The sequence below is a fragment of the Mandrillus leucophaeus genome, unplaced genomic scaffold, assembly GCF_000951045.1.
Source record: "Mandrillus leucophaeus isolate KB7577 unplaced genomic scaffold, Mleu.le_1.0 Scaffold306, whole genome shotgun sequence".
NCBI lineage: Eukaryota > Metazoa > Chordata > Mammalia > Primates > Cercopithecidae > Mandrillus > Mandrillus leucophaeus.
Window position 1 is genome coordinate 691,074 of NW_012103210.1, and position 24,615 is coordinate 715,688.

The 24,615-nt window shown below is 47.1% G+C and overlaps 1 protein-coding gene across 1 annotated transcript in view; it reads left to right on the top strand.

The window, feature by feature from the left end:
• SMG6 (SMG6 nonsense mediated mRNA decay factor) overlaps nt 1-24,615 on the top strand; it is a 247,894-nt gene that overhangs the window by 101,439 nt on the left and 121,840 nt on the right. Inside the window, 2 exon segments of the mRNA XM_011987266.1 lie at nt 12,189-12,305; nt 14,149-14,317. Coding sequence (XP_011842656.1) covers nt 12,189-12,305; nt 14,149-14,317 — 286 coding nt within the window.

The window sequence follows — 24,615 nt, forward strand, 5'->3', positions numbered from 1 at the left end:
GGGGAGGGATAACATTAGGAGAAATACCTAATGTAAATGACGAGTTAATGGGTGCAGCACACCAACATGGCACATGTATACATATATAACAAACCTGCACATTGTGCACATGTACCCTAGAACTTAAAGTATAATTTAAAAATTGTTTATAAGGAATACAAGGCTTAAATTCACATTTTTAAAAAAGGTATATGCAGGTTGAATCCCTTTTAGTCTCCACTTTTCAGCAAAGTTTACCTAAAATAAAATCCATTTACTGCTGACACTTAAAAAAAGAAAAAAAAAAGGTTTTTTTGTCCAGGCATGGTGGCTCACACCTGTAATCCCAGCAGTTTGGGAGGTCAAGGTGGGTGGATCACTTGAGGTCAGGAGTTCAAGACCAGCCAACATAGCGAAACCCGTCTCTACTAAAACTACAAAAATTACCTGGGCATGGTGGTGGGTGCTAGTAATCCCAGCTACTTGGGAGGCTGAGGCAGGAGGATCACTTGAACCCAGGAGGTGGAGGTTACAGTGAGCTAAGATTGCTCCGCTACATTCCAGCCTAGGGCGACAGAGTGAGACTCCGTCTCAAAAAAACAAAAAACAACAATAACAAAAAAAAAAACAAACACTTTTTTGAGACAGAGTCTTGCTCTGTCACCCAAGCTGGAGTGCAGTGGTGCAATCCAGTTCACTGCAACCTCTGCCTCCCGAGTTCAAGTGATCCTCCTGCCTCAGCCTCCTGAGTAGCTGGGACTACAGGCATGTGCCACCACACCCGGCTAATTTTTTTTTTTTTTGAAACGGAGTCTTGCTCTGTTGCCAGGCTGGAGTGCAGTGGCACGATCTTGGCTCACTGCAAGCTCCGCTTCCTGGGTTCACGTCATTCTCCTGCCTCAGCCTCCCAAGTAGCTGGGGCTACAGGCGCCCGCCACCACGCCCGGCTAACTTTTTTGTATTTTTTAGTAGGGACGGGGTTTCACCGTGGTCTCGATCTCCTGACCTCGTGATGTGCCCACCTCGGCCTCCCAAAGTGCTGGGATTACAGGCATGACCCACCACGCCCGGCCAATTTTTGTGTTTTTTTGTAGAGATGGGTTTCGCCATATTGGCCAGGCTGGTCTTGAATTCCTGGCCTCAAGTCATCACCCGCCTCAGCCTCTCAAAGCGATGGGATTACAGGCGTGAGCCATTGTGCCTGACCTCCAGAAATATTAAAAAAAAAAAAAAAAAAATCAAAATTAAATTTTTTTATGTTTATTTTTATTTTATTTTATTTTATTTGTTTTTGAGACAAGGTCTTAGTCTGTCACCCAGGCTGGAGTGCAGTGACATGATCACTCCACGATACTGCAGCCTTAACCTCCTGGGCTCAAACAGGGTCTCACACTGTGTTGCCCAGGCTGGTCTCGAATTCTTGGGCTCAAGTGATGCTCCCACCTCAGCCTCCCAAAGTGCTGGGATTATAAGCATGAGCCACCATGCCTGGCCAAAAATAAATACCTTAATATCCATCTGGTTGATGATCCAAAGCAACCCTGAAAATGCCTAAGTAGTTTCCTTTAAGAAGAAAACAGTATTCAGACTCACGTTTGAAGCAGCTTTTTCCTCTGACTGCTCTTTCTTGAAGAATGTGCGTACCATTGGTTTGAGATGTGTACCTTCTTTTTGAGAAGCAAGAACAGTTTTAAACTGCTCACTCGGTTTCTGCAATTCATTCGTAACCTCTCTTCACTTTCTCATCGCCTTCACGTTGTGCTGCTTGCCGTGGAATTTACTGATCCAGTGATTCATTGCTTTGATGATGAAGTTCTCTTGCTTTAGTCCTTGTTCTTCAGACAGTTCTGTCTTCAGTGAACTTTTCCTTTTTGTTTTTCCTTTTGGTTGCCCCTGACGGTTTCTTGTTCAAGCCTGGTGAGGAGCCACAACTGGGCATCTCCACCAGCTCAGGCCAGGCAGCAGAAGATGAGAACAAGGGGCTCCAGCATCTGGACAGGGTCGTCAGCTACTGTTAATTGAGAAAGTATCCCCCAAGTGACTGAGTAACCCTTTTCTGTGTAAAAGTTTCTGGAATGCTGTGTCAGATCTGTTTCGATTTTATTTGGGTTTACTTTTTTTGTTGTGTTTACATGTTTAAAGCTTTTTATTTTGAAATAATTATAGATTCACAGGAAGTTGTTTTAAAAATGTACAGAGGGGTTTAACCCCTCCTTCCCCATTTTTCGTGTCTTTCATAACTTTAGTGTATTATCAACATCGTGAAATTAACATTGGTATCCACTGACTTTAATCAGATTTCACAAGTTCTCTTGCACTTGTGTGTGTGGTTCTGTGCAATTTTATCACACATGTAGCTTCATGTAACTATTACCATAATCAAGATGCAGAACTTTCCCAACACTCAAAGCTCCTTCCTGCTCTATGCTTTAGAACCACCCCTACCCCCTTTCAGCCCCTAATCCTAACCCCTGGCAACCACTAATCTGTTTTCCATCTCTATAAATATATTATTCAAGAATATTATATAAATGGGATTGTACAGTATATAACCTTTTGCAGTTGGCTTTTCACTAAGCATAATTTCCTGGAGCCTGTTCAGCGTACTGCACACATCAGTTGTTCATTCCTTCGTATTGCTGAGTAGTATTCCCTGGTATGGATATTCCACAGTTGTTTAACCATTCACCTGTGGAAAGACATTTGGGTTGTTTCTAGTTTGGGGCTATTATGAATAAAGCTGTTGTGAACATTTACATACTGGTTTTTTTCCAAATGTAAGTTTTCGTTTCTTCAGGATAAAGCCCCAGAGTTCAACTGCTGGATCATATCATAAGTGCATTTTTAGTTTTAGAAGAAACTGCCAAACTATTTTCCAGAGCAGCTATACCATTTTACATTCCGTCAGCAATGTACGTGTGATCCGATTTCCCAGCATCCTTACCAATATTTGGAGGTGGTACTGTTTTTTATTTTAGCCATTCTGATAGATATGTAATGAGATCTCATTATAGTTTTATTTTCCTTTACCCTAATGGCTAATTATATTGAACATCTTTGCTTGTGCTTATTTTCTGTTTGTATATCCTCTTTGATGAAATATCTGATTGTCTTTTTGCCCATTTTCTGAATGTATTGTTTCCTTACTGTTAAGTTTTGAGAGGTTTTTTTGTTTGTTTTTTGGTTTGTGTTTATTTTTCTTTATGTGTTGTTTTTTTGAGACAGGGTCTCTGTCACCCAGACTGGAGTGCAGCGGCACTGTCACGGGTCACTGCAGCCTTGACCTCCCAGGCTCAAGTGATCCTCCCACTTCTGCCTCCCAAGTAGCTGGGACTGCAGGCGAATGTTACCACATCCAGCTAATTAAAATTATTTTTTTAGAGACACAGTCTTGCTATGTTGCCAGGGCTGGTCTCAAACTCCTGGGCTCAAGCAGTTCTCCCACCTTGGCCTCCCAACATGCTGGAATTATAGGCGTGAGCCACCGCGCCTGGCCGGGTTTTAAGAGTTTTGTATATAATCTGGATACTAGTTCTTTGGCAGATATGTGGTTTGCAAATAGATTTTCCTAGCCTATCATTTGCCTTTTTATCTTCTTATAGGGTCTTTTGCAGTGCAAAAGTTTTTAATTTTTATGAAATCCAGTATATCAGTTTTTCCTTTTATGGATTGTACTTTTGGCAGTAAGTCTTAGAACTCTTAGTCCTAGGTCCTGAAGATTTTCTTCCATTTTTTTGTAAGAGTTTTATGGTCCTATGTTTTATATATAAGTCTTTGATCTATTAGGAGATAATTTTTGTATAAGTGTGAAAGTTAGGTCAAGGTTTTGTTTGTTTGTTTGTTTTGCATACGGATGTCTAATTGCTTCAGTACCATTTGTTGAAAAGCTCTTCCTCCTTTTAATTTTATTTTAGTAGAGGTGGGGTCTTGCTATGTTGTTTACATGAGTCTCCTGATCTCAAGCAGTCCTGCCTTGGTCTCCCTGATTGCTGAGATTATAGGCATGAACCACCATGCCCAGCCCCTTTCTTCGTTAACTTAATATCAGGAAGAACGATTTCTCCCACTTTATTCTTTTTCAAAATTGTTTGAATTGTTCTACAACCTTTGCTTTTCCAGATAAGCTTTATAGTAAGCTTGTTTTATCTACATAAAACATTCCTAAGATTTTGATAGCTATTTCATTAAACGTATAGATCTATTATCTACATAAAACCTTCCTAAGATTTTGATAGCAGTTGCATTAAACAATTAACTGACATCTCTACAATGCTGAGTTTTTCAGTTCAGGAACATGGTAACTCTCCCCAGTTTTTCGGTTGCCTTTTATTTTCTGGGTTTTGTTTTTTGAGACAGAGTCTTGTTCTGTCACCCAGGCTGAAGTGCAGTGACACACTCTTGGCTCACTGCCACCTCCGCCTCCTGGATTCAAGCGATTCCCCTGCTCCTGCCTCATCCTCCTGAGTAGCTGGGATTACAGGCACACGCCACCACGCCCAGCTAATTTATTTATTTATTTATTTATTTATTTATTTATGTATTTTTAGTAGAGATGGGGTTTCACCATGTTGGCCAGGCTGGTCTCAAACTCCTGACCTCAGGTCATCTGCCCACCTCAGCTTCCTGAAGTACTGGGTTTACAGTCATGAGCCACCGTGCCCAGCTTTGTCTTTGATTTTCATCAGCATTTTCAGATTTTTAGCGTAGCGTTTCTGTACGTTCTGTTAGACTTCTACCTGAGTATTTCATTTTCTTTGTTACTGTTGATGTCATGTTTTTCATTTTGGCTTTCCACAGCGTCATCATCTCTGAGCTCCTTATGCAGCACTGTGGTTGGAGTAGTCTGAGCTTTTCATGTTCATAGCAAAGGAGAGAGGAACAGTGGGAGTGTGAAGCTTGAGTCACAGGCATTTGAAAATCAGATATGCAAACAACGTGGGCATAAGAGCAGACAGAACTGGATTCAGATCCCAGCTCTGGCACTTTCTAGCCTTGTTTTGGGCAGCTCGTTTAGCCTCTCTGAGCCAGTTTCCTCAAATGTCAAAAAGGAGAATAATAGGCAATCCTTTTGTAAAACTTTGAGATAATATATATAAATATTCTTTGCCCAACATAGGTCTCAAAATGTCTTAGTTATTATGTCTGGCCACAGTGGAATCATGTCATTCATAGTTAGATCCACAAGTGAGAGAGACACGTGTGCCTACTGTTATGAGCCGTAAACGCTTCTGGAACCTCTTTATGTTGCTGATTTCCAAGGATGTGAAGTCTTGACATAGCTCTTGCCCTCAAGGGGCTTAGAATTCTGTTGAGGAAACCTACTCTATGAATAGAACTTCCAGGACAAGGTATTGCTTGTTAAGTTCCAAATAGGTGGGCAGACAGTGTGGGTGCATCAAAGAACCTTCTCTGGGTTTTGTTTGCCCTTTTGTACCCTGTCCGTTGAGGTGGCTTCTGGATGTTGATGAGAGAATGTGTGGAGGTGGGAGAGTGTGTGTACAGATTTAGGGGAAGGGTGTCATTTGGGAATATGTAATTAATTTTTATACTTTCCCCAGTAAACCATCGACCCTTTTTATGATGTCATGAGGGATTCCTTAATTTTGCAGCTGCTTCCTGATTACGTCAGAGAGGAGCCTCTCACCCCACAGCCTGGAGCTGTACTCATACAAGAATTGGAAACAAATGAAGTGCCGAATATCTAATGGCTTCCACAGGGAGCGCCCGTTCAGACTTCCCAGGCCTTCTCTTGCTAGGTCTTCCTCAAGTATTTCTGACCCCCTGAAGTGTCTTTGTTCTGGAAAGACAGGACTTGGCCCGGAGCCAAGAGGGAGGGAGCCTGGGGACTCCTTGACACATACCTCTCTCCCTCCAGGTGTTTTGCAGTCCTGAGTTTCTGCCCCCTTTCTCGGATCTTGTTTGGTGAGTTGTTACTCTTGAGTTTTCAGGATCCTCTGGAACCTGCTGAGATCCGTGAGTCTTTGACCTGCTCCAGCAGTCTTCACCCCCTCCTACCCGCCTCAACAGCATTATCTCCAGCCTCTTTGGATTTTTTTTTTTCTTTCTTTTGGTAGAGACAGCGTCTTCCTCTGTTGCCCAGGCTGGTCTTTAACTACTGGGCTCTCAAGAAGTCCTCCGGCCTCGGCATCCCAAAGTGCTGGGATTACAGGCGTGAGCCACCATGACTGGCCTCTTTTGATTTTCTTTCTGCAGTAATTTTCATATCTATGCACTCCTTTTCATTCCCTCTTCTACCTTTATTATAAGAAAGATGTTACGCTTACTTGGCATTATAAACTTTATGAAGTGCTTTACATGTAATTTATCTTGCTTCAAACAAGTTCATGCTCTCTTAGCTTCCCAGCTGGTCTCCCTCATTGTTAGCTTTTTCCAGCTACCCTAATTAGTTCCTAAATGCTTTAGCTAGATGATCTTTATAAAATATTCACTCATTACTTCATTCAAGAACCTTCAGTGAGTGCTCCCTCACTGTTGAGTCAGGTTCATGTTCAGTGAGTGCTCCCTCACTGTTGAGTCAGGTTCATGTTCCTCTTCTGGCATTGCAGGCCCTATACTTTGTGGTTCCAGGCAGAGCACAGCACACACACTACTTTCATGACTCAAGTAGTACATGTGGTCCCCCCTGCATCCACCAACTCCATCATTGTTCGTCTCTTCCAGCCCAGCTTAGAAGTGGTCTCTTCTGGCCGAGCATGGTGGCTCACGCCTGTAATCCCAGCACTTTGGGGGACTGAGGCAGGTGGATCACTTGAGGCCAAGAGTTTGAGACCAGCCTGGCCAACGTGGTGAAACTGTGCATGCCTGTAATTCCAGCTACTTGGGAGGCTGAGGTGGGAGAATTGCTTGAACCCAGGAGGCAGAGGTTGCAGTGAGCCACAATCGCACCACTTGCACTCCAGTCAGGACGACAAAGTGAGAATCTGTCTCAAAAACAAAAGTCTCTTCCATGAAACCCTCTCTGTTACATACTAGCTGAAATGATTTCCTTTCCCTCTGGTGACAGAAACATCTTACTTCCATCTTCCTTATGATATGTAGTACATTGTCTTGAATTATAGTTACTTGAGTATGTATGTATGCTTCCTGTCTTCTTTATTAGATTATCATCTTCTTGCAGGCAGGATCCTACTTTCCTTTATATCCTCCACAATTGGGCACTCACGTGTTTTCGGAATTAATGGGAGAAGTCATTTAGTTAGGAGATTGGGATTTCCTTTGCCCCCACATCTCCCTACTTTCAGAAGAGCTTTGGAAGAAAATCCAAAGAGAACACTGACAGGGAGGGCTCCTAGGAAGGAAATTGCCTTCCACCTTCTTCTGTCTTGTCTTCGTGCACTAGGCTGTTCTTGCATTGCTCTAAACAAACACCTAAGACTATCATTTATAAAGTAAAGAGGTTTCACTGGCTTATGGTTCTGCAGGTTGTACAGGAAGCATTTCGGCTTCTAGCGAGGCCTAAGGAAGCCTACAACTATGGCAGAAGGCGAAAGGGGAGCAGGCACTTTACATGGCGAAAGCTGAAGCAAAGAGTAGGGTAGTCCCACCTACTTTTCAAAGACCAGATCTCGCAAGATTTCAGTCACTACCACAAAGACAGCACCCAAGTCCTGAGGGATGCACCCCACCATCCAGACACCTCCCACCAGGCCCCATCTCCGGCACTGGGGAGTACAATTCGACATGAGATTTGGGTGGGGACAAATATTCACACCATGTCACTTGACTGTATCAGTTTAGGAAAGTGCTATGACTTGCTTTATACTCAGTCGCCTCTGTTTGCCATTGTGCATGAATAATTCGCTTGGGTGTATTAGTGCCTGATTCTGCTGACTCATTCGTTCTTCTCCTCAGGGAATGACATGATGAAAAGACATCTCTGCTTTTGCTCTGAGATTTTGTTCTTGTCTGGTTCCTATACAGCGACTGCTTCCTCTACCTCCTCTTCAGCTAGCAGCTGCCACAGGGAACTCTGTGGCTCAAGCAGCAGCAGTTGAAAGATGCTCTCACTGCCCACTTCCTGTAGACAAGGAGGTTTTGGTGGGCTGCTCAGGAACTGTGCCAGCCTTGTGTCTGACTGGTAACTGACTCATGAGAAAAGCAGCCTTATGTCGGAAAGATAAGGGCCAACAAATTGCCTCCAGGTGGTGTTAGTTTGGAGGTGACTGACCATTCATTTCCTTTCTTTGGGAGGAGACAGTGGGGAGGGAATTGGTGAATAAGTGGTCTTGCCTGCATTTTTCTCCAGCTCTTAGTGAAGCATCTAGGCAGATAGTTGGTTCTCTGTGCTAGAATGGCTCATCATGGACCCCAGTGACCTCAGAATCCCTTCTGCTGCTGTCAGAGCATTAGACTCATGTGTCATCCATTCTGCGTCTACTCTTCATTACTCTTCTTATGCTCCTGCCAGGAAGCTGGCTGTGTGCACCAGGCGAAGTATGATAGTTCCATCGCTGCCAGATTTTTCTGTGACCAACCGAACTCCATCCCACTGGTACTGGTTTCCTTCAAATCTCTCCCTGACGAAAACACTACAATTGATCAGAAGCAGTGGTTCTGAGCCACCATCCCTTGGCTTGGCTTAGAGGGCCCAGGCAGGTGGGCCTGCCTCCCATCCCCTGCTCTTCCCTCTCCACCCCGCCTGCCTCGCTCCCATTTCCTGCAGGAGGATGCCTTGCCATCCTGGAGCTGTCAGGCACAGCTTTGCTTTGGCAGCACCGTTGCACACATACTGGTGGGAGAGGGGACATGTTTATCACTTTTCCTGGAGATTATCTGTTTAAGCACTTCTCTGACAGTTACAATAACAAGGGCAGTGTGTTGTGTTTCCCAGCAGAAGGACACTTGCTGTTGAAAGATGTATAGCACTAATTAGAAATACATAACATCCGGCCACATGGCAGCCTTCTCCCGGCCGCTCCATTTCCTGATTTCATGCAACTTTGACGACAGTTGGTTTATGTTTTCCATGAATATATTCTCAGAAAAATGAGAAAGTCTCCCCATTACATAGGAGCAAGAAGAATATTTCTGTCCGGGCAGGTATTTGGCCATAGGAATAACAGGAGCTGTGGTCACCTGCCCACATGTGGGAAGGGGCGGAACCAAGTTCAGACCTCAGGTGACTTTCTTAGTAAGAAATATTTCCGTCTGACTTCCTTAGCCAAAACCCTTACCCGAAACCCTTGAGCAAGTCTCTGCTTTTGGAAAGAAGGGGAAAGGCTGTTTCACAGTGTTAATGAGTTCCTCAGCTCCTGTCATGCTCCTGCTACCTGACACAAAGCCAGAGGAACCCAGGCGAATACCAAGGCAAACAATGCCTTTTCCTCCCCCACCCCGCATCACTTGTTGGCTTGGCCCAGCCCAGCCCTAGGGATATATATGGGCATTCATCAGACTAGGGCCAGTTTCCTAGGTCTAGCCCCAAAGTGGGTGGACTCTGGGAATCTAGATGCTGTTTTCCTACCCACTGTGTAACGGTGAATGCTTTCAGGGAGTGGTGTCTTGCGGTTTCTAGCCTGTGGAAGCCTGCGTGAGGCCGAGAGCAGCCCAGGAAGATGCTGTGCACTTAGTGCTTGTCTCACTTGAGGCTCTGGATGCAGGTTGCCGTGGTTACTTGGATAAATAACAGTTTTCTTTACCCTATTGAAAGATTGCAGAGAGCATGTTTTATTTGTAGCCGTGTGCTCCATCATACCTAGTACACAGTCTGGCACATTCTACACGCTCACTGTATGCTTGAGGTACCACTGAGCCATGGAGAAGGGCAGGCCTTCCAGGAGGTGCTCCAGGTAACATGGCCAGTCAGAGGTCTGACCCCCTCGATTGTTTGTGAAATCTCCACCTGCTTGATTACGGCAGAACAGTTACTGGTTAACACGCCACATCAGATGGACCAGACACATAAGCAGGCAGTGTTATTTCAAGCCTTTCTTTAGGAGGGGATTAGGGGATGGGGAGTCGAGGTGACATAACCATCACAAAGGACAGGGCAGTCATGAAGCTGCCTTCTAGCTGCTGCCTGGGAGGTGGCTGAGCACTTTCAGATCTACACCGAAGAGACTCCAGCTGTTGCTACCTTGCCTGGTCTCCAGACCTTATTGCAGGAGCCTTTAGAAAAGGAGCCAACCTGGAGTCCACAAAGACCACAGATCCCATTGTTCTTAAGCAGTCCGTTCTCCCCTCTGAGCCCCCCATCTTGAACTCTGAGAGACAGTCTAGCCTGAGATTGCCATTTGTCATAAATATAGAACTAGGCTCGCTGAAAGAAACCTCCCCTGTCTTGTCTCTGTCCAAGCTCATGAGAGTGTCTTATTGTAGCCTGTGCTTCACAAAATGCCAGTCTCTTGGAGCCGGCACACCCCACTTCATCCCTTCTAGCCTTCTGAGTGCAGGTAACTTCTGCTCAGTTGATGAGGGGGCACTAATGTTTATTCAGTGTCGGTTGCCAGGATGTGGCCTCCACTTGTCCTCTCCCAGCTCCCTCTGTTCTGGACTTACTCCCTTCTTCCCAGCTCTGTTGCTAGTTAGAGGCAGGATGTTGTCTGGGCGTGGCAATGGCCTGGACTGAGCTGGGCAGTACTGACAGTGCTGCTGCCTATGGGGAGTGTGAAGGGGAGAAGTTGCTAACTTTTCTTGACAACTTACATATCTTCCCCTTTCCTGCTTTCCATCCTCCCTCTTCTTGGCTCTTGGATACTTGTTTTCTTTCTAACAGAGGTTTAGGGCCTTAACAGGACAGGAATGATGAGACTGGTCTATTCTACTCACATGGATTGTTACCACTTCCTTAACTGCCTGCCATAGTTGAGTTGGAAAGTCAGAGGGTGACATCTGGGACCAGTGGGCATCTGCAAGGATGGTGGGAAAGCCACAATCAAAGAATGACTACCCTGATGCTCTTCGTTTGTTGGGCCCTTCTGAGCAGCAGCCTGTTCCTTCTTATGCCCAGTACTTTCAGAAGTGATTTGGGGCTGGCTTTGTGTACTCCAGTCATACTTGCTCCTGGGGCAAAGATGGTAAGGAATCACTGTGGTTGGGTAATGTCTCTTGGAGTAACAGCTTCAGTGAGGCCCCAATGACAAGACTGGTGAGCTGATGAGAGGGCTCCCCTTGGCTATTAAGGTTAAAATACAGGCGGGGACAGAGATCAGACATTTAGCTGATTATCCTTTTAACACTTGGAGATTCTGAGAGTTCTCCTGTAATAGAGAGGGAATTAACAGATTAGCTGCTGCCAGAGCTAGTGAGCCTGGCCCCTGATTCTGTCTCCTGTGGGTATGTGGAGTCTCCTCGGAGGCTGTGTGGTCGACTGCTGCCTTCTGTGTGTCACCAGCTCCTCTCGAGTTCAGATGACGTGGCTTTCGGAGAAGGCCACTGATGAAGAGTGGGTACAGGCAGGCTTTTGGGAGTATGTCACATAGCTGCCACCAAAGAGTAATTCTGCCCACCAACAAGGTGGCTCCTTTCAGTGACCTGGAGCCAGAAGGAAGTTAGTTAGCCAGGCTGAAAACGTAACGGAAAGAGGGTACTGGGATTGGGAGCCAGATTTATTTTTTAGCGCTAGGGGAAGGAATTTGTGAAAACAAAAGCCAACACTGATTAAGTGCTTATTATGTGCCAAGCACTGTTCTGCATAAAATTAACTCATTCCATGAAAGTAGATTATTTGTGTCATGTGTGTTTTCTTAGGAGGAGGGTCATGGAGAAGGTAAGGATGGGACTAAAGTTTGGTGATTCAAGAAGATCATTTTAAAAAGTGTATTTTTCCAATCTTAATTGATGACTATGCTCCTGTTAGTTACACACTAGAGAGACTGAGTTACTTAAATCTGAGTTCTTGTTACGATAGCTTTACATTATCAGTAGGTAGCTAAAGGCAGAGACCATGCAGCTCCAGCTCAGACTGCCCTTCTTGAGGTAACTGTTCCTGGGAAAGTGATGTAGAATTGACAGAGGTGACCCTTATCATCTTATTGAACACATATCCATATGCCAGACTTCGTGGTAAGTGCTTCACATGAGTCTGTACTTGGCCTTATGACCACTCTGAGAGGGGAATATTACTAGCCCTAGTCTTCAGTGAGGAAAAGGAAGGTCGGTAACATGGCCAGGGATGTGCATCTTGTAAGGCAGGGAAAAGTAGCCCTTGTCCCCCTGGGGTGCTGAGAGTTTCATTTGCTTCTCCTCAGACTGCTTCTCAGAGGAGTGCCGCTCTGTGATCCAGGAACAAGCTGCAGCTCTGGGCTTGGCCATGTTTTCTCTACTGGTCCGCCGCTGCACCTACTTACTTAAGGAGTCCGCCAAAGGTAAGCAGGAGGAGTCCCCGGCCTGGTGGGCTTTCCAGTTGCCTGACCTTGTCAGACCTCACAGTGCCTTGCTGCTTTCTCGGTGTCTTCTCCCTGTAGTCTCCATTCTTTCTTTTACCTACATGCCCCTCTTCCTTTTGCCTGCCTAACTAGTCCCATTTCCTTTTACAGTCTGATTGCCTCTAAGGCCCTCTTCTTTTTGTAGACTCTTTCCTCCCTTTTTTCTTCTTTAGTAGTTAGAATTTTCACTGTACCTATAAGCTGCTGCATGTTCCTGCATCTTCAGGAAACCAGAAAAGTTGGTTTCCATAATCGATGTTGTGTTTTCCCCTTTATCTTTGTGTGGTACCTGGTGAGTTCTGTAACCACCGTGGACCGGCCGTCATGGGAGACTCACTTGACCAGATAGAGCAGGTGCTATTCTTAGCCCTTAGGTTGAGACAGCATCCCATATCCTTTAAGGCTGCCCTTAGAAGTCTGAGCCTGATTGCCATAGCAGTAGAAGATAGGGCTGAAGGTTACACCTTTCTTTTCAGCTCCTAGATCAATATTAGTGACTTAATCAGACCCCACTGTCACCCCATGCCACACTAGCCTTGTGAATGCCTCCAGCTACGGAGGCTGCTTTTTTTTTTAGGGACAGAAAGGCAACTTTTTATTTGGAAATAAGTTCAGATTTACAGAACAGTAGCAAGAATAGTGCAGACAACTCATATACCCACCACCCAGATTCCCCAGTTAACATTTTACCATGTGGCCTTACGTTTGTCTTCCCATACGCACATACCTAAGGTTATTATTTTTCTTCTGAACAATTTGACTTTAAATTAGAGTTGCTGGCCCTTTACCCCCCAAATACTTGACTCTGTATTCCTAATATTAAGGATATTCTCTTAATGACAATTATCAAAATCAGAAGTCAACATTGATAAAATACTATTATTGCATTCACAGACCTTATTTAGTTTGTGCCAGTTGCCCTAATTTCTTTACAGCAAGGGGAAAACAAAGTTGTTGTCTTCTCTGGGATCCAGTGCAGGAGCACACATTGCATTTAGATGTCATCGTGTCTCTTTGGTTGTCCTTTAATTTGGGATGGTTTTTCGATCTTCTTTTGTCCTACATGTCCTTTTTTTTTTTTTTGAGACAGAGTCTCGCTCTGTCGCCCAGGCTGGAGTGCAGTGGCGTGATCTCGGCTCCCTGCAAGCTCCACCTCCCGGGTTCACACCATTCTCCTGCCTCAGCCTCCTGAGTAACTGGGACTACAGGCGCCCGCCACTGCGCCCAGCAAATTTTTTGTATTTTTAGTAGAGACGGAGTTTCACGGTGTTAGCCAGGATGGTCTCGATCTCCTGACCTTGTGATCTGCCCACCTCGGCCTCCCAAAGTGTTGGGATTACAGGCGTGAGCCACCGCACCTGGCCTGCCTTGTCATTTTTGAAGAATGTAAATCATTTGTACAGTGTCCCACAGTTTGGGTTTGTCTGATGTTTCCTTGTGATTAAATTCAGGTCATGCAGTTTTGGCAAGAACTCTGGTGCCATCTTGGTACTGTGCTGAAGGAAGGCTGGCAGGGTGGGCTAGAGGCCAGAGGAGAGGCTTCAGCCAAGCCACAGGGGAAGCAGAAGCAGTGGTGTCCAGGGGCAGACCCAGTACACTGGTTCTCTGTTTGTCCTACTTTTCAGAATCCTCTTAGGTGCTGGCGCTTCTCCTCGCTTCCGGGCCCATCTTTCCTGTGGACTTGGTCTCCCTTCCCTAAGAGCTTGCTGCCGTCCCAGCGCCCCAGGCCTCACTCGGGGGCTACAGCAGACATAGGCCCAGTTCTCACCCTTTGCCTCTGCAGCTCAGCTGTCCTCTCCTGAGGACCAGGAGGACCAAGATGACATCAAGGTGTCTTCCTTTGTCCCGGACCTGAAGGAGCTGCTCCCTAGTGTCAAAGTCTGGTCAGATTGGATGCTCGGCTACCCAGACACCTGGAATCCTCCTCCCACATCCCTGGATCTGCCTTCGCAGTGAGTTGACCTGCCCATTGCTTTAGCACCACTGGCCTGGGCCGGCCCGTGTTCCTACATCTCCCCTCTTCATCCTGCTCTGTTTCTTTCTGCCCACAGCTTGCTTGCTTCTCTGTTTCTTCTTTACTTGAACTTTTTTTGAACACCTTCCCTGTCCTCTGATGTTTTCGATTATTTTTTCCTGTTCTCCAGGCTTCTTCCCTCTCCTCTCACACTCACTCTTTCCTCTCACTCTCCATTTTATTTGTTCTTGCTCTCCCTCCCTCATCCTCACTCCGTATTGTGCATACTCACCATCTCTGCAGCTGCCTCTGGAGTCTGGATCTGTGTGGATATGTGTGAGACTTTGTTTCTTTCTCTTACTAGCTTTTCTGTGCATCTTGCTTTTTTTTTTGAGATAGGGTCTCACTTTGTCACCCAGACTGGATGCAGTGGCATGATCTCAGCTCACTGCAACCTCCACCTCCCAGCTCATGTGATCCTCCTGCTTTGGCCTCCTGAGTAGCTGGGACCACAGGTGCACACCACCACGCCTGGCTCATTTTTTGTATTTTTTGGTAGAGAAAAACATGTATTTTTTGCCATGTTGCCCAGGCTGATCTTAAAATCTTGAGCTCAGGTGATCCACCTGCCTCGGCCTCCCACAGTGCTGGGATGACAGGCATGACCCACCACACCCGGCCTTCTCTGCATCTTTAAGGCTCTTTCACTGCTACTTGTGCTGCCTTCTGCACTTTGTCTCCTGGCATGGCAGCATGTGGGGAGGCTGAGTGCAGGCACATTTCTCCTCCATTCACTCATGCCCTGTCTTCTCACCATGCCCCTGCCCTCTCACCATGCCCCTGCCCTTGCCCCCTGTATTCTCACCATGCCCCTGCCATTGCCCCATCTTCTCACCATGCCCCTGCCCTCGTCCCATCTTTTCACCATGCCCCTGCCCTCGTCCCATCTTCTCACCATGCCCCTGCCCTCGTCCCATCTTTTCACCATGCCTGTGCCCTCACCCCCTGTCTTCTCACCATGCCCCTGCCCTCGTCCCGTCTTCTCACCATGCCCCTGCCCTCACCCCCTGTCTTTGTGTGTCACTGTGGCATCTCTCAGAGCATTTGTGTGTGGGACAGAGCATTTGTGTATTGGGGGCGGGGGGCAGGTGTTGGAGTCTGTGTGTCTGCCTGGGTGTATTTACGTAGATCAGTTTATGTGTTTGTATGCCTTTTTCTTTTTTTTAGTTGTGGAGATAAATATATATAACATTTGCCATGTTAACCATTTCTAAGTTCAGTGACATAAATTACATTTACAGAGTGTTGTGCAACCCCATATGGTTACTTCTTTTATCTTTGTCTATATCTGTGTCTGGGTTGTGTCCGACTCTGTGCTTGTCTAGGTCCATTTGTCTGTGTGTCTGTAAGTCTGTGTGTGTCTTAGTGTCTGTGTCTGAGTGCAAAGTTCTGTGTGTCTGCCTCTGGGGGCCTGTCTGGGGGTCTTTCGGTGTGCCTATCCATGTCTGTCTGTGTATACGTGTCCATGTGCATCCATCCAACTGTGGCCACGTGTGTTATCCGTATGTGTTCATGTGGGATGTCCATATCTGTGTCTGTATTTGTGTCTATACCTGTTTGTGTCTGTATATCCTTGAGTATATATGTCTCTGTATGGGGTTCATGTGTCCCCATGGAGGTCTCTTTCTGTGTTTCCATGTCTCTGTGTCCGCATCTATAGCTGTGTGTTTTTTTTTTTTGAGATGGAGTCCCGCTCTGTCGCCCAGGCTGGAGTGCAGTGGCACAATCTTGGCTCACTGCGACCTCTGTTTCCTGGGTTCAAGCTATTCTCCTACCTCAGCCTCCCGTGTCCCTGGGATTACAGGCATCTGCCACCATGCCCCGCTAGTTTTTGTGTTTTTAATAGAGACGGGGTTTCACCACATTGGCCAGGCTGGTCTCAAGCTCCTGACCTCGGCGATCCACTCACCTCGGCCTCCCAAAGTGCTGGGATTATAGGCGTGAACCACTATGCCCAGCGTTTTTTATTTTTGAGACGGAGTTTTGCTCTTGTTGCCCAGGCTGGAGTATAATGGCGTGACCTCAGCTTACTGCAACCTTGGCCTCCCATGTTTAAGCAATTCTCCTGCCTCAGCCTCCCAAGTAGCTGGGACTACAGGCATGTACCACCATACCCAGCTAATTTTGTGTTTTTAGTAGAGATAAGATTTGACCATGTTGGCCAGGCTGGTCTGAAACTCCTGACCTCAGGTGATCCACCCACCTTGGCCTCCCAAAGTGCTGGGATTGCAGGTGTAAGCCACCGCGTCTGGCCTTTTTTTTCTTTTTTTTTTTTTTTTCCTTTCCCAGACAGAGTCTTACTCTGTTGCCCAGGTTCGAGTGCAGTGGCATGATCTCGGCCCACTGCAACCTCCGCCTCCTGGGTTCAAGCAATTCTCCCACCTCAGCCTCCCGAGTAGCTGGGCTTATAGGTGTGAGCCACCAGGTCTGGCTAATTTCTTTGGGTTTAGTAGAGATGGGGTTTCACCATGTTGGTCAGGCTGGTCTCAAAACTCCTGCCCTCCAGTGATCCACCCGCCTCTGCCTCTAAAAGTGCTGGGATTACAGGCATGAGCCAGCATGTCCAACCTGTGTCTTTCTGATTCTGAGTCCATGTCAGTCTGAGTCTGCCTTGGTCCCATTCATGTCTGTGTCTGTGTCTGTGAGTATATGTTCCTGAATGTCTGTGTTCATGTCCATGTTTGTGTGTAACTATGTCTCTGTGTGCCGGTCTGGATCTCTCTGTTAGAGGGGCGATTTCTGTGTATGTGGGTCGTCTTGTGTCTGCCTGCCTTGCCTTTTACCTACCTCCCTGTCTGTCTGTCTGTCCGTCCTCACCTGTCTCTGCCTGCCTGCCTCTGCGTTTCTCCTTGCCTCTGCTTTTGTCTGCCTCTGCTGTGTGTGTGTGTGTGTGTGTGTGTGTGTGTGTGCGCGCGTGCCTGTATCAGGGATCAGCATACCATGGCCCACAAGCTAATAATGGTTTACATTTTTATATGGTTAAACAAAAAATCAAACGAGTACCATTTCATGACTCATGAAAATTGTATAAAAGTCAGATTTTAGTGTCCATAAAGTTGATTGGAATATAACCATGCTTATTTGTTTACACTGTGTCTATGGCTGATTTCACATTACAGAGCAGAGTTGAGTAGTTGCCACAGGCTGTGTGGTTCACACGGCCTAGGATATTTGCAATCCAGCTCATTACAGAAAAAGCTTGCTGACTTCAATCTCTGTCCATGTTCCATGTGTCACATTCTTCTTTGTGTTAGTGTCACTATGTGTGTTCATGTTTGTACAATTGTATCTTCATGTACGTGTGTGTAGGCTCCATCTCTGTTCAGCCCTGTTGACTGTTCATCTCTCCCTCCTGCTCACTTTAATTTTTCCCTCCCTCCCTCCCTTCTTTCTTCTTTCTTTCTTTTTCCTTCTTCCCTCCCTTCCTGCCTTTCTACCTTCCTTTCCCAGGGTCTCGCTCTGTCACCCAGGCTGGAGTGCATTGGCACAATCACAGCTTGCTGCAGCCTCGACCTCCTGGGCTCAGGTGATTCTCCCACCTCAGTCTGTCAAGTAGCTGGGACTACAGGCGTGCACCACCACACCTGGCTAATTTTTTGTATTTTTAAAATAGAAATGGGGCTTTGCCATGTTGCCCAAGCTGGCCTTGATCTCCTGGACTAAAGCAGTCTGCCTCGGCCTGCCACAGTGCTGGGCCTCTCTTTCTTATCTCTACTCTTCCTTGGTGTCTCTGTTTTTCTCCGTTTCACCCCAGCCATTTCTCGTTTCCCTCTTCCTTTTCTTCCCCTATGCCGCATTCTCTGAGTGTGGTCTTCGGCTGGTGCTTTGTACCAAAGCTCCTTCATGCTCTGTGTTATGCATTTATGTGTGTTTCAGAACAAGCATCTCCAGTGTTCTTCTCTGGAGAGAAGTAATGCTGGAGGATAGATTATGGAGACCCTGGCTACTGTGGAGGGCACTTTTGGGGAGTAGGGAGGGGAGCTTGTCTGACCTGGGGACCAGCTATGTGAGTCTCCTAGACTCATGGGTGACCTCCAGAGGGAAGGTAAAGCAGAGATTTCTGGGCAACAGTTTCTGTGTAGACTGTGTAGTCTGATTCTTCCTCCTTTCTTTCTCAGTTTTTTCCCTGTCCTTGCCTCAGGATGCACCTCTGGACTGTTATTAATCTCAGTCTCCCCATGCCCTTCCCACCTCTAGCTCTGTCACTGTGTGGTCGGCACTCACAGCATCGGACAGTTCTCTGTATCCTATCTGTGGGCCCTCCTAGGTTTCCAAAATGCACTCCAGGCTGAAGCCTTATAGCTCCAAGCTGTGCAGCTGGGGCCACAGAAAGGAACTGATGGATCTGCTGGCTAGGGGACAGCTGTATCTCAGCAGTGATCCCCAAAGAGTTAACATCTACAGCCTCAAACTTTTCAGGCTATTAATCTCTAATGAGGACTAGGCAGTTGGCAGTTTTGGGAAGAAAATGCCAAGAAAGGACTCAGTTCTCCAAGTATCTAAGCCACTGCTTCTGAGCATGCACAAGGGTCACTGAGTGTCCCTTCCTTACTCTCAGGGTAGGGAGGCAGACCATCTGTCCCTGGAGCCTGGGCCTTCCCTGGGTCACCTCACCTCACAACCACCGGTCGCTTAGATAGGATTCACACAGCCCCTGTTTACCCAGATCCCGGGCCACAGGTCTGCTAGCTCTCTCACGCAGCATGTCTCCCTTCATCCCTCCTCCCTCTCTCACTCCTTTTTGGCTTTTGTTTGGCTGAGGAAATGGAAAGCTCACACAGGAAGTGCTGGGTCTCATTTGCTTGAGATGCTGAGTCTGTTTTCTCTTTGGATGCTGCAGCAAATGGCTCGTTGCCGGCTCTGAGCTGCTGCCCATCTTTGGGCAAGGGCTCAATCTACAGGCAGGCACGTGGTCCAAGCTACAGCCATCCCCGGCTGGGCTTCACATTCTGGGCTACAGAGAGGCAGAGGGGGTTGGGACATTTGAGTCATATTTGCTTAGTCTTCTCAGACTTCTTCACGAGGAGAGCAAATCTGACCAAATAGTATATTGAATTTAATTGCCCAGCAAATACATTACTGTAGCTGTGGCTACCACTTGCTCTCTCGTGAAGCCAGACTGGGCTGGAGAGATCAGTGTAATAGAGAAAAGCGTCTCCTCCTGTGCTCTCTTTCTCTCTCTGCAGTTAGGATCAGCAGCTGGTTATCTCTGGAATGCAAGTTTAAGCATGAAAGAGAGGCTTTGCTATCCTGGGGCCTGACCCCAAGGCATGGCTATTTAAGGACTGGTGCCCCTGTTCAACAGAGCAAACCTGGCCTGACTACCACGGAGGGTAGTCCCACCTCAGAGCCTTCAGATCAGAGGACTGGAAAATGGAATCAGAATTGCACCTTCCTTCTTTTGTTTCCCATATTCTCATGTAGCTTCCTAATACTCACTGAGTAAATACTCTGAGAGATTGGCAAGGGTATGGTGCTTCTGTGGGTTTCAAACTTTATCTTGTGCCCACCGACCTTATAGATTGAAGAGGCTTTTCTTTTAAGGTCATAGAGAATAACACACCCCAGTGGTTCTGTAGATGCCGAAACTGTGACCCCCCGACGCTTGTAAAGTCCTTCTTGCTGCTCTTCGTTTTGAAGGGTTTGGAAATGCTCTCGAGGGAGCAGGAAGGAAATGGCTGCTGTTTAGTGCCCTTTCTTGGCATGCTTTCATTGGTCTTTGCCTGCGTTTCTTCTTTGCAAAGATACATTTCTCTGATCCTAAGATAAGGTGACCAGAGAGCCTGTTTTTCCTACAAAGAGGAAGTCCCCTTTGCTTTTCCTCCAGAAACCCCACTTGCAAATGGTCCCTCTGACACGTGGGACCCTTCTTTCATCTCTCTTCCTTCGTTCCCTCCCTGTCTTTAATTGTTACCTTCTTTCCTTATGCAGTTAGAGAATCATTGCACAGCATCTTCCCCTCTCTGAGGGGAATTCCGGGCTTCATCGTTAGTTTCCTTGGTTCTCTCCTCTTCCTTCCAGTCAAGTCCACAGTAGCAGGCACATGTGAAACACTTAGGGTGGTGATGAGAGTATTGCTGGCACTGCAGAGTGAGGAGGGCAGGATTGCTGGGCATGGGGGCCTTCCCTCACTGTGGCACTTATTAGATCTGTGTGCTAGAGCTAGCACGTATGGAAGCAAGTTGATTTCCCATTTGTACCCGTTAGGGATTGTAACAGAATGGCTTCGTAATCCCAGGAGTTTGTTGGGATAGAGGATTATAGCAGGATGTGGAGAGCGGTCTGGGGCCACTGTGAAAGTCGGTGTATTTAGAACAGACTGCTGTGTTTGGAGGGCTCATCTACTTGCCCCATCTGCTAGCAGAGTTTGTGTTCCCTTCCACACCAAGCCTCTGGTGAGAAGGGAGAGGCAGCTGCGCCCCTACTTCGGCAAGTGAGCACAAGCAAAGTCGTGCTAGAGAGTAGTAGAGCTACAGGCTTCATGAACCTGAGCATAGTGACCCCTTGCATCCCAGGACCTTTGGCAAGGCTAGGGCAGTGGGACAGCCTACCTCATTTCAGTCTCTGCCGAGGCCAAATCTTCACTTATCCTGATCTCTAGTTCTCAGTAAGTGAAAGAGTCAGGGGACTTTGAGAACATCCAAACCTAGCCCAGCTGTGGCAGTTGGTTTATTGCTTTCAGCTGGTACTTGAACCCAGGTCCTAGTCTTGGAGGCTTTCCCAGGTTTAATCCCCAGAGCTTTCTCTGCAGCTGTATGACACTGCGCTGACCCCGAATGAGGATAGGAAAATAGAACCAGTGCCAAGCCAGAGTCTCTTTTTCATTTGGAGTCTGGCTGTCTGCCCATGACCAGGGTTACATAATGGGAAACATAGCTGGGGCTCTGGAGAGCCCGCGTTTCACCAGGCTGCCCAGACCTTCGCATTCTGATGCTATATATCTTCCTAATTGTAGCTCGGATGCATTTATCACACTGTTGGATTGGAGTACTGTTTAAAAAAAAAAAAAACTCTAGAAATTCTTGTGCTTGCTGCTTTTCCATGGTTCATCTTCCATAGTCTACAGAGCACAGTGGAGAAGGGTCGTCGGGAACCCTCTGAGGTCTTGTCACGTAGGGAGAAGAGGGAGACGTAGGGCATATGCAGTAAGCTGACTTCCTCAGGGAGCTTCCGTGTGTTGACTCTGTAGATGAGATAGAAATTCTCAAGTTAAAAACAACTAGTTCACTCACCTTCATCGGGCAGCTCTGAAATAAGAACTAATCCCAAGCCTAATCGGCACCCCTTCAAGGACGCTTAGTACGTCTTACCAAAAGGGCATTTTAGGAGGTCACTGAGTAATAGTCCATCAGCACTTCCCTGAAGGAAGTGGTGGTGACTGTGGGAAGCCCCTTTGCTACCCTGGCTCCCCACCCAGTCTCCCTGGCTCCGGGTTGGGGCGTTAGCACTGCAGCCTGGCACCAGGGGGTTCCTCTTCCTCCAAATGCTGAGTGGGGCACACGTGATCTCTCCCACGGCAGGAGCCCCTGTCCCCTCCCCATGCCTCCCATAGGACTCCTTGTGAGAGGAAGGGGTGTTGGCCTAAGGCTCCAGTCTGACCCCAGCAGGGTACAGCAGCTGACCCCAGGGAGAGTACTTTCCAGCTCTGGGCTGAGGTTATTTGGGTCCAGTATGTGCTAAGCTAAGAAGACGTGTTGGAGTGGTTACAGCTAAAAGTTTGGAGAGGCAGGAACCGTGAGAATCCGCACCAGGGAGGCCACCGAGGGCTCCCCTCATGCCGTGGAGATGTCAAGATCCCCTAGGGGCTGCTCTTTCCCAAACATACAGTGCTGATGGGTTTAACACACCACAGTGATACGACAGAGGCCGTACATACGAGTGTAGCTTTGGAGAACTGAAATAAAATAAGGCACCGACCCCATACATGTTGGGGGCAGTGGATGGTAGAGGTGCTCTGATACTTGAGAAATCCTGGAATGAGGTTACTGTGACCTATTGCTGGTCATAGGGTTCCAGCTGCCCTGCTTAGAACGTGGAGAGGTTTATATTCTTGCAGTAGGGCAGGATGACTAAGCTTCAGAATTTGACTTGCCCTTTTGGGAAAAATTGATTTAGGGTGAGTACTCTCCCAAAGGCCCAAGTTGACTTGTTGGTATAAACGAGAAAGATAGAAGGGATTATCTTCACCTAAGTCTTACACTCTGTAGTGGTCGGTCACCCAGTAAACATCTTATTCTTAGAGGATGGTATCTTGCTGCTCATATCTTAACTCCTGGAATGGTGACCTTTGATACCTTTGTCTCTTCTTTGTATCATGTGGCATCTAGATGACACATTGTTGCTAGAAATCTCCAGGAGCTGCATAGAATTCTCTCCATCTCCATCCCAACCCTGGGCCTATTGAGCTACGTAGCACCGAGGTACCAGAATCAAATCCTTAGCCCACTGCAGACAGAGTTGGCATGACATCTTGACTTTCCAGGAGGCGTGCTGAGCCATTTCAAGCCCAGGTATTATTCTTATAACTCTGCCAGACTTACTGGATTCAAGTCCGTTTCTGCTGTTAGCTGCTGACTTCCCGCAGTTTTCTCCAGTGGAGTGAGAAGTTCTCCACGGCAACAGTGGTCTCATGTTAGCCTCTGACCCCTCTGTGGAGAGTTGTAGGCCAGGATGTAATGGCCCACAGGGAAACAGTTTGAAAAAGCAGATATTGCATGTCTTAGGTATGGTTCTCTTGTGACAGCTGTTGGTCTGTCTTTGTGTCTGTGCCACATGGGTGTCCTCTTTGTTGGCTTCTTTGTGTCTGTACCACATGGGTGTCCTCTCTTTCGGCTTCCTCGTGCCTAGCTTCGGTGCCATCTTGGCTGTATTTCCAGATCTCCTCACTCCAGGAACCAGAAGACCCAACTTGTTTCCCATCTGTGCTGCTTCTCTGATCTTCCATCGCTCTGAAACACAATGCACGGCTTCTTCTCACTCAGCTCTTTCCGGGTTTGTTCTGCAGCTGTGGAGTTTGAGTGCTAGTGTTTAAACAAGCTGGTATTACACAGGAAATGGCCACCTCCACAGGCCCCAGCAGGCTTGTAACGTGGGGTCATTGTACTTGATATTAATCACCAGTCAGCTTGTTCCCCCAGTAAAATATGAAGGAGGGTATGAGTGCTTCGTCCTCCTTAGACTTGCCAGAAAGATGGACTGAGTCTTGGTCAGGCGTTCGTGCTCCGCTCTTTTCAGACTCTCTCCTCCTCTCAGTCCTGCCCCAGTGGAGCTTTCAGAAAAAGTCCTGCCTGACCCCTTCCCTGTGAAGCTGGCAGAGTCCCTTTCTGAGCTCTGGGCAAGAAGGTAGATTACTGTAGTTAACGTGTCTCACCTGGCATTCCTTAATCTGTCAGGGGATGCTGCAGTTGGATAACCTCTCCTGTGAGAAAAGCCACATTTTAGGAACACAGAAACCCATGGCCCGTCTGAGAGCAGGGCTTCTCAGTTGCCTGGACTTCAGCTACCTTTCTATGGCTATTTGCAGAACTCACCTCAGCCTGAAGGGTTAATCTGATTCCCCGAGTCCATATCCCCCAAACAACCAGCCAGGAGTGTGTGTTGGTTTGTTTCTGTGAAATGTGTTTCCCCAGTCACCTGGGCTGGCCTGGGCTGCATTGTATCGGCCAGCAGCTGCACTGCACTCAAACTGACAGATACATTAAACCTTGGAATTCTGAGGCAATAAAAAGTAAATTAACTCTTATTTTTTTCCTTTCCTGGTGGACTAAGTGAATGCATGTCTGTAGGGAAGCAAGTGAGCCTTGGTTCTGAGTGCGTACTTGTAACTAGTCACTGCTGGTTTGTCCCAAACTAGGATCTGGCTTTCAGACTCCAGCCAGGGGTCTGCTGTCCTGGTGTGTGGTGTGTTCTGTGGGGTTGGGCCAGTGGGTCACCTTGCAACTGCTGATCCCTGCTCACTAATCACATCACAGCTGCTGAGAGACTCCCTGGCCATCATTCTGGGAGCCATAAACAGGCTCATTGGACCCAGTTTCATATTCTCTGGCTGCTTTGTGTCTGTTTGGGGAAGAATCCGCCCTAACTTTAGTGGGATATTGTGGGCTCTGGGAATTTCCCCAAAATGTACATTGAACCAGAACAAACCAGAAGGACCTGCCTGAGCCCACAGCACTCTAGAGGGTCCATTTAGAATCAAAAGTTGTTTGAGATTATTTGGGAAACCTTTTGGGAAGTTAT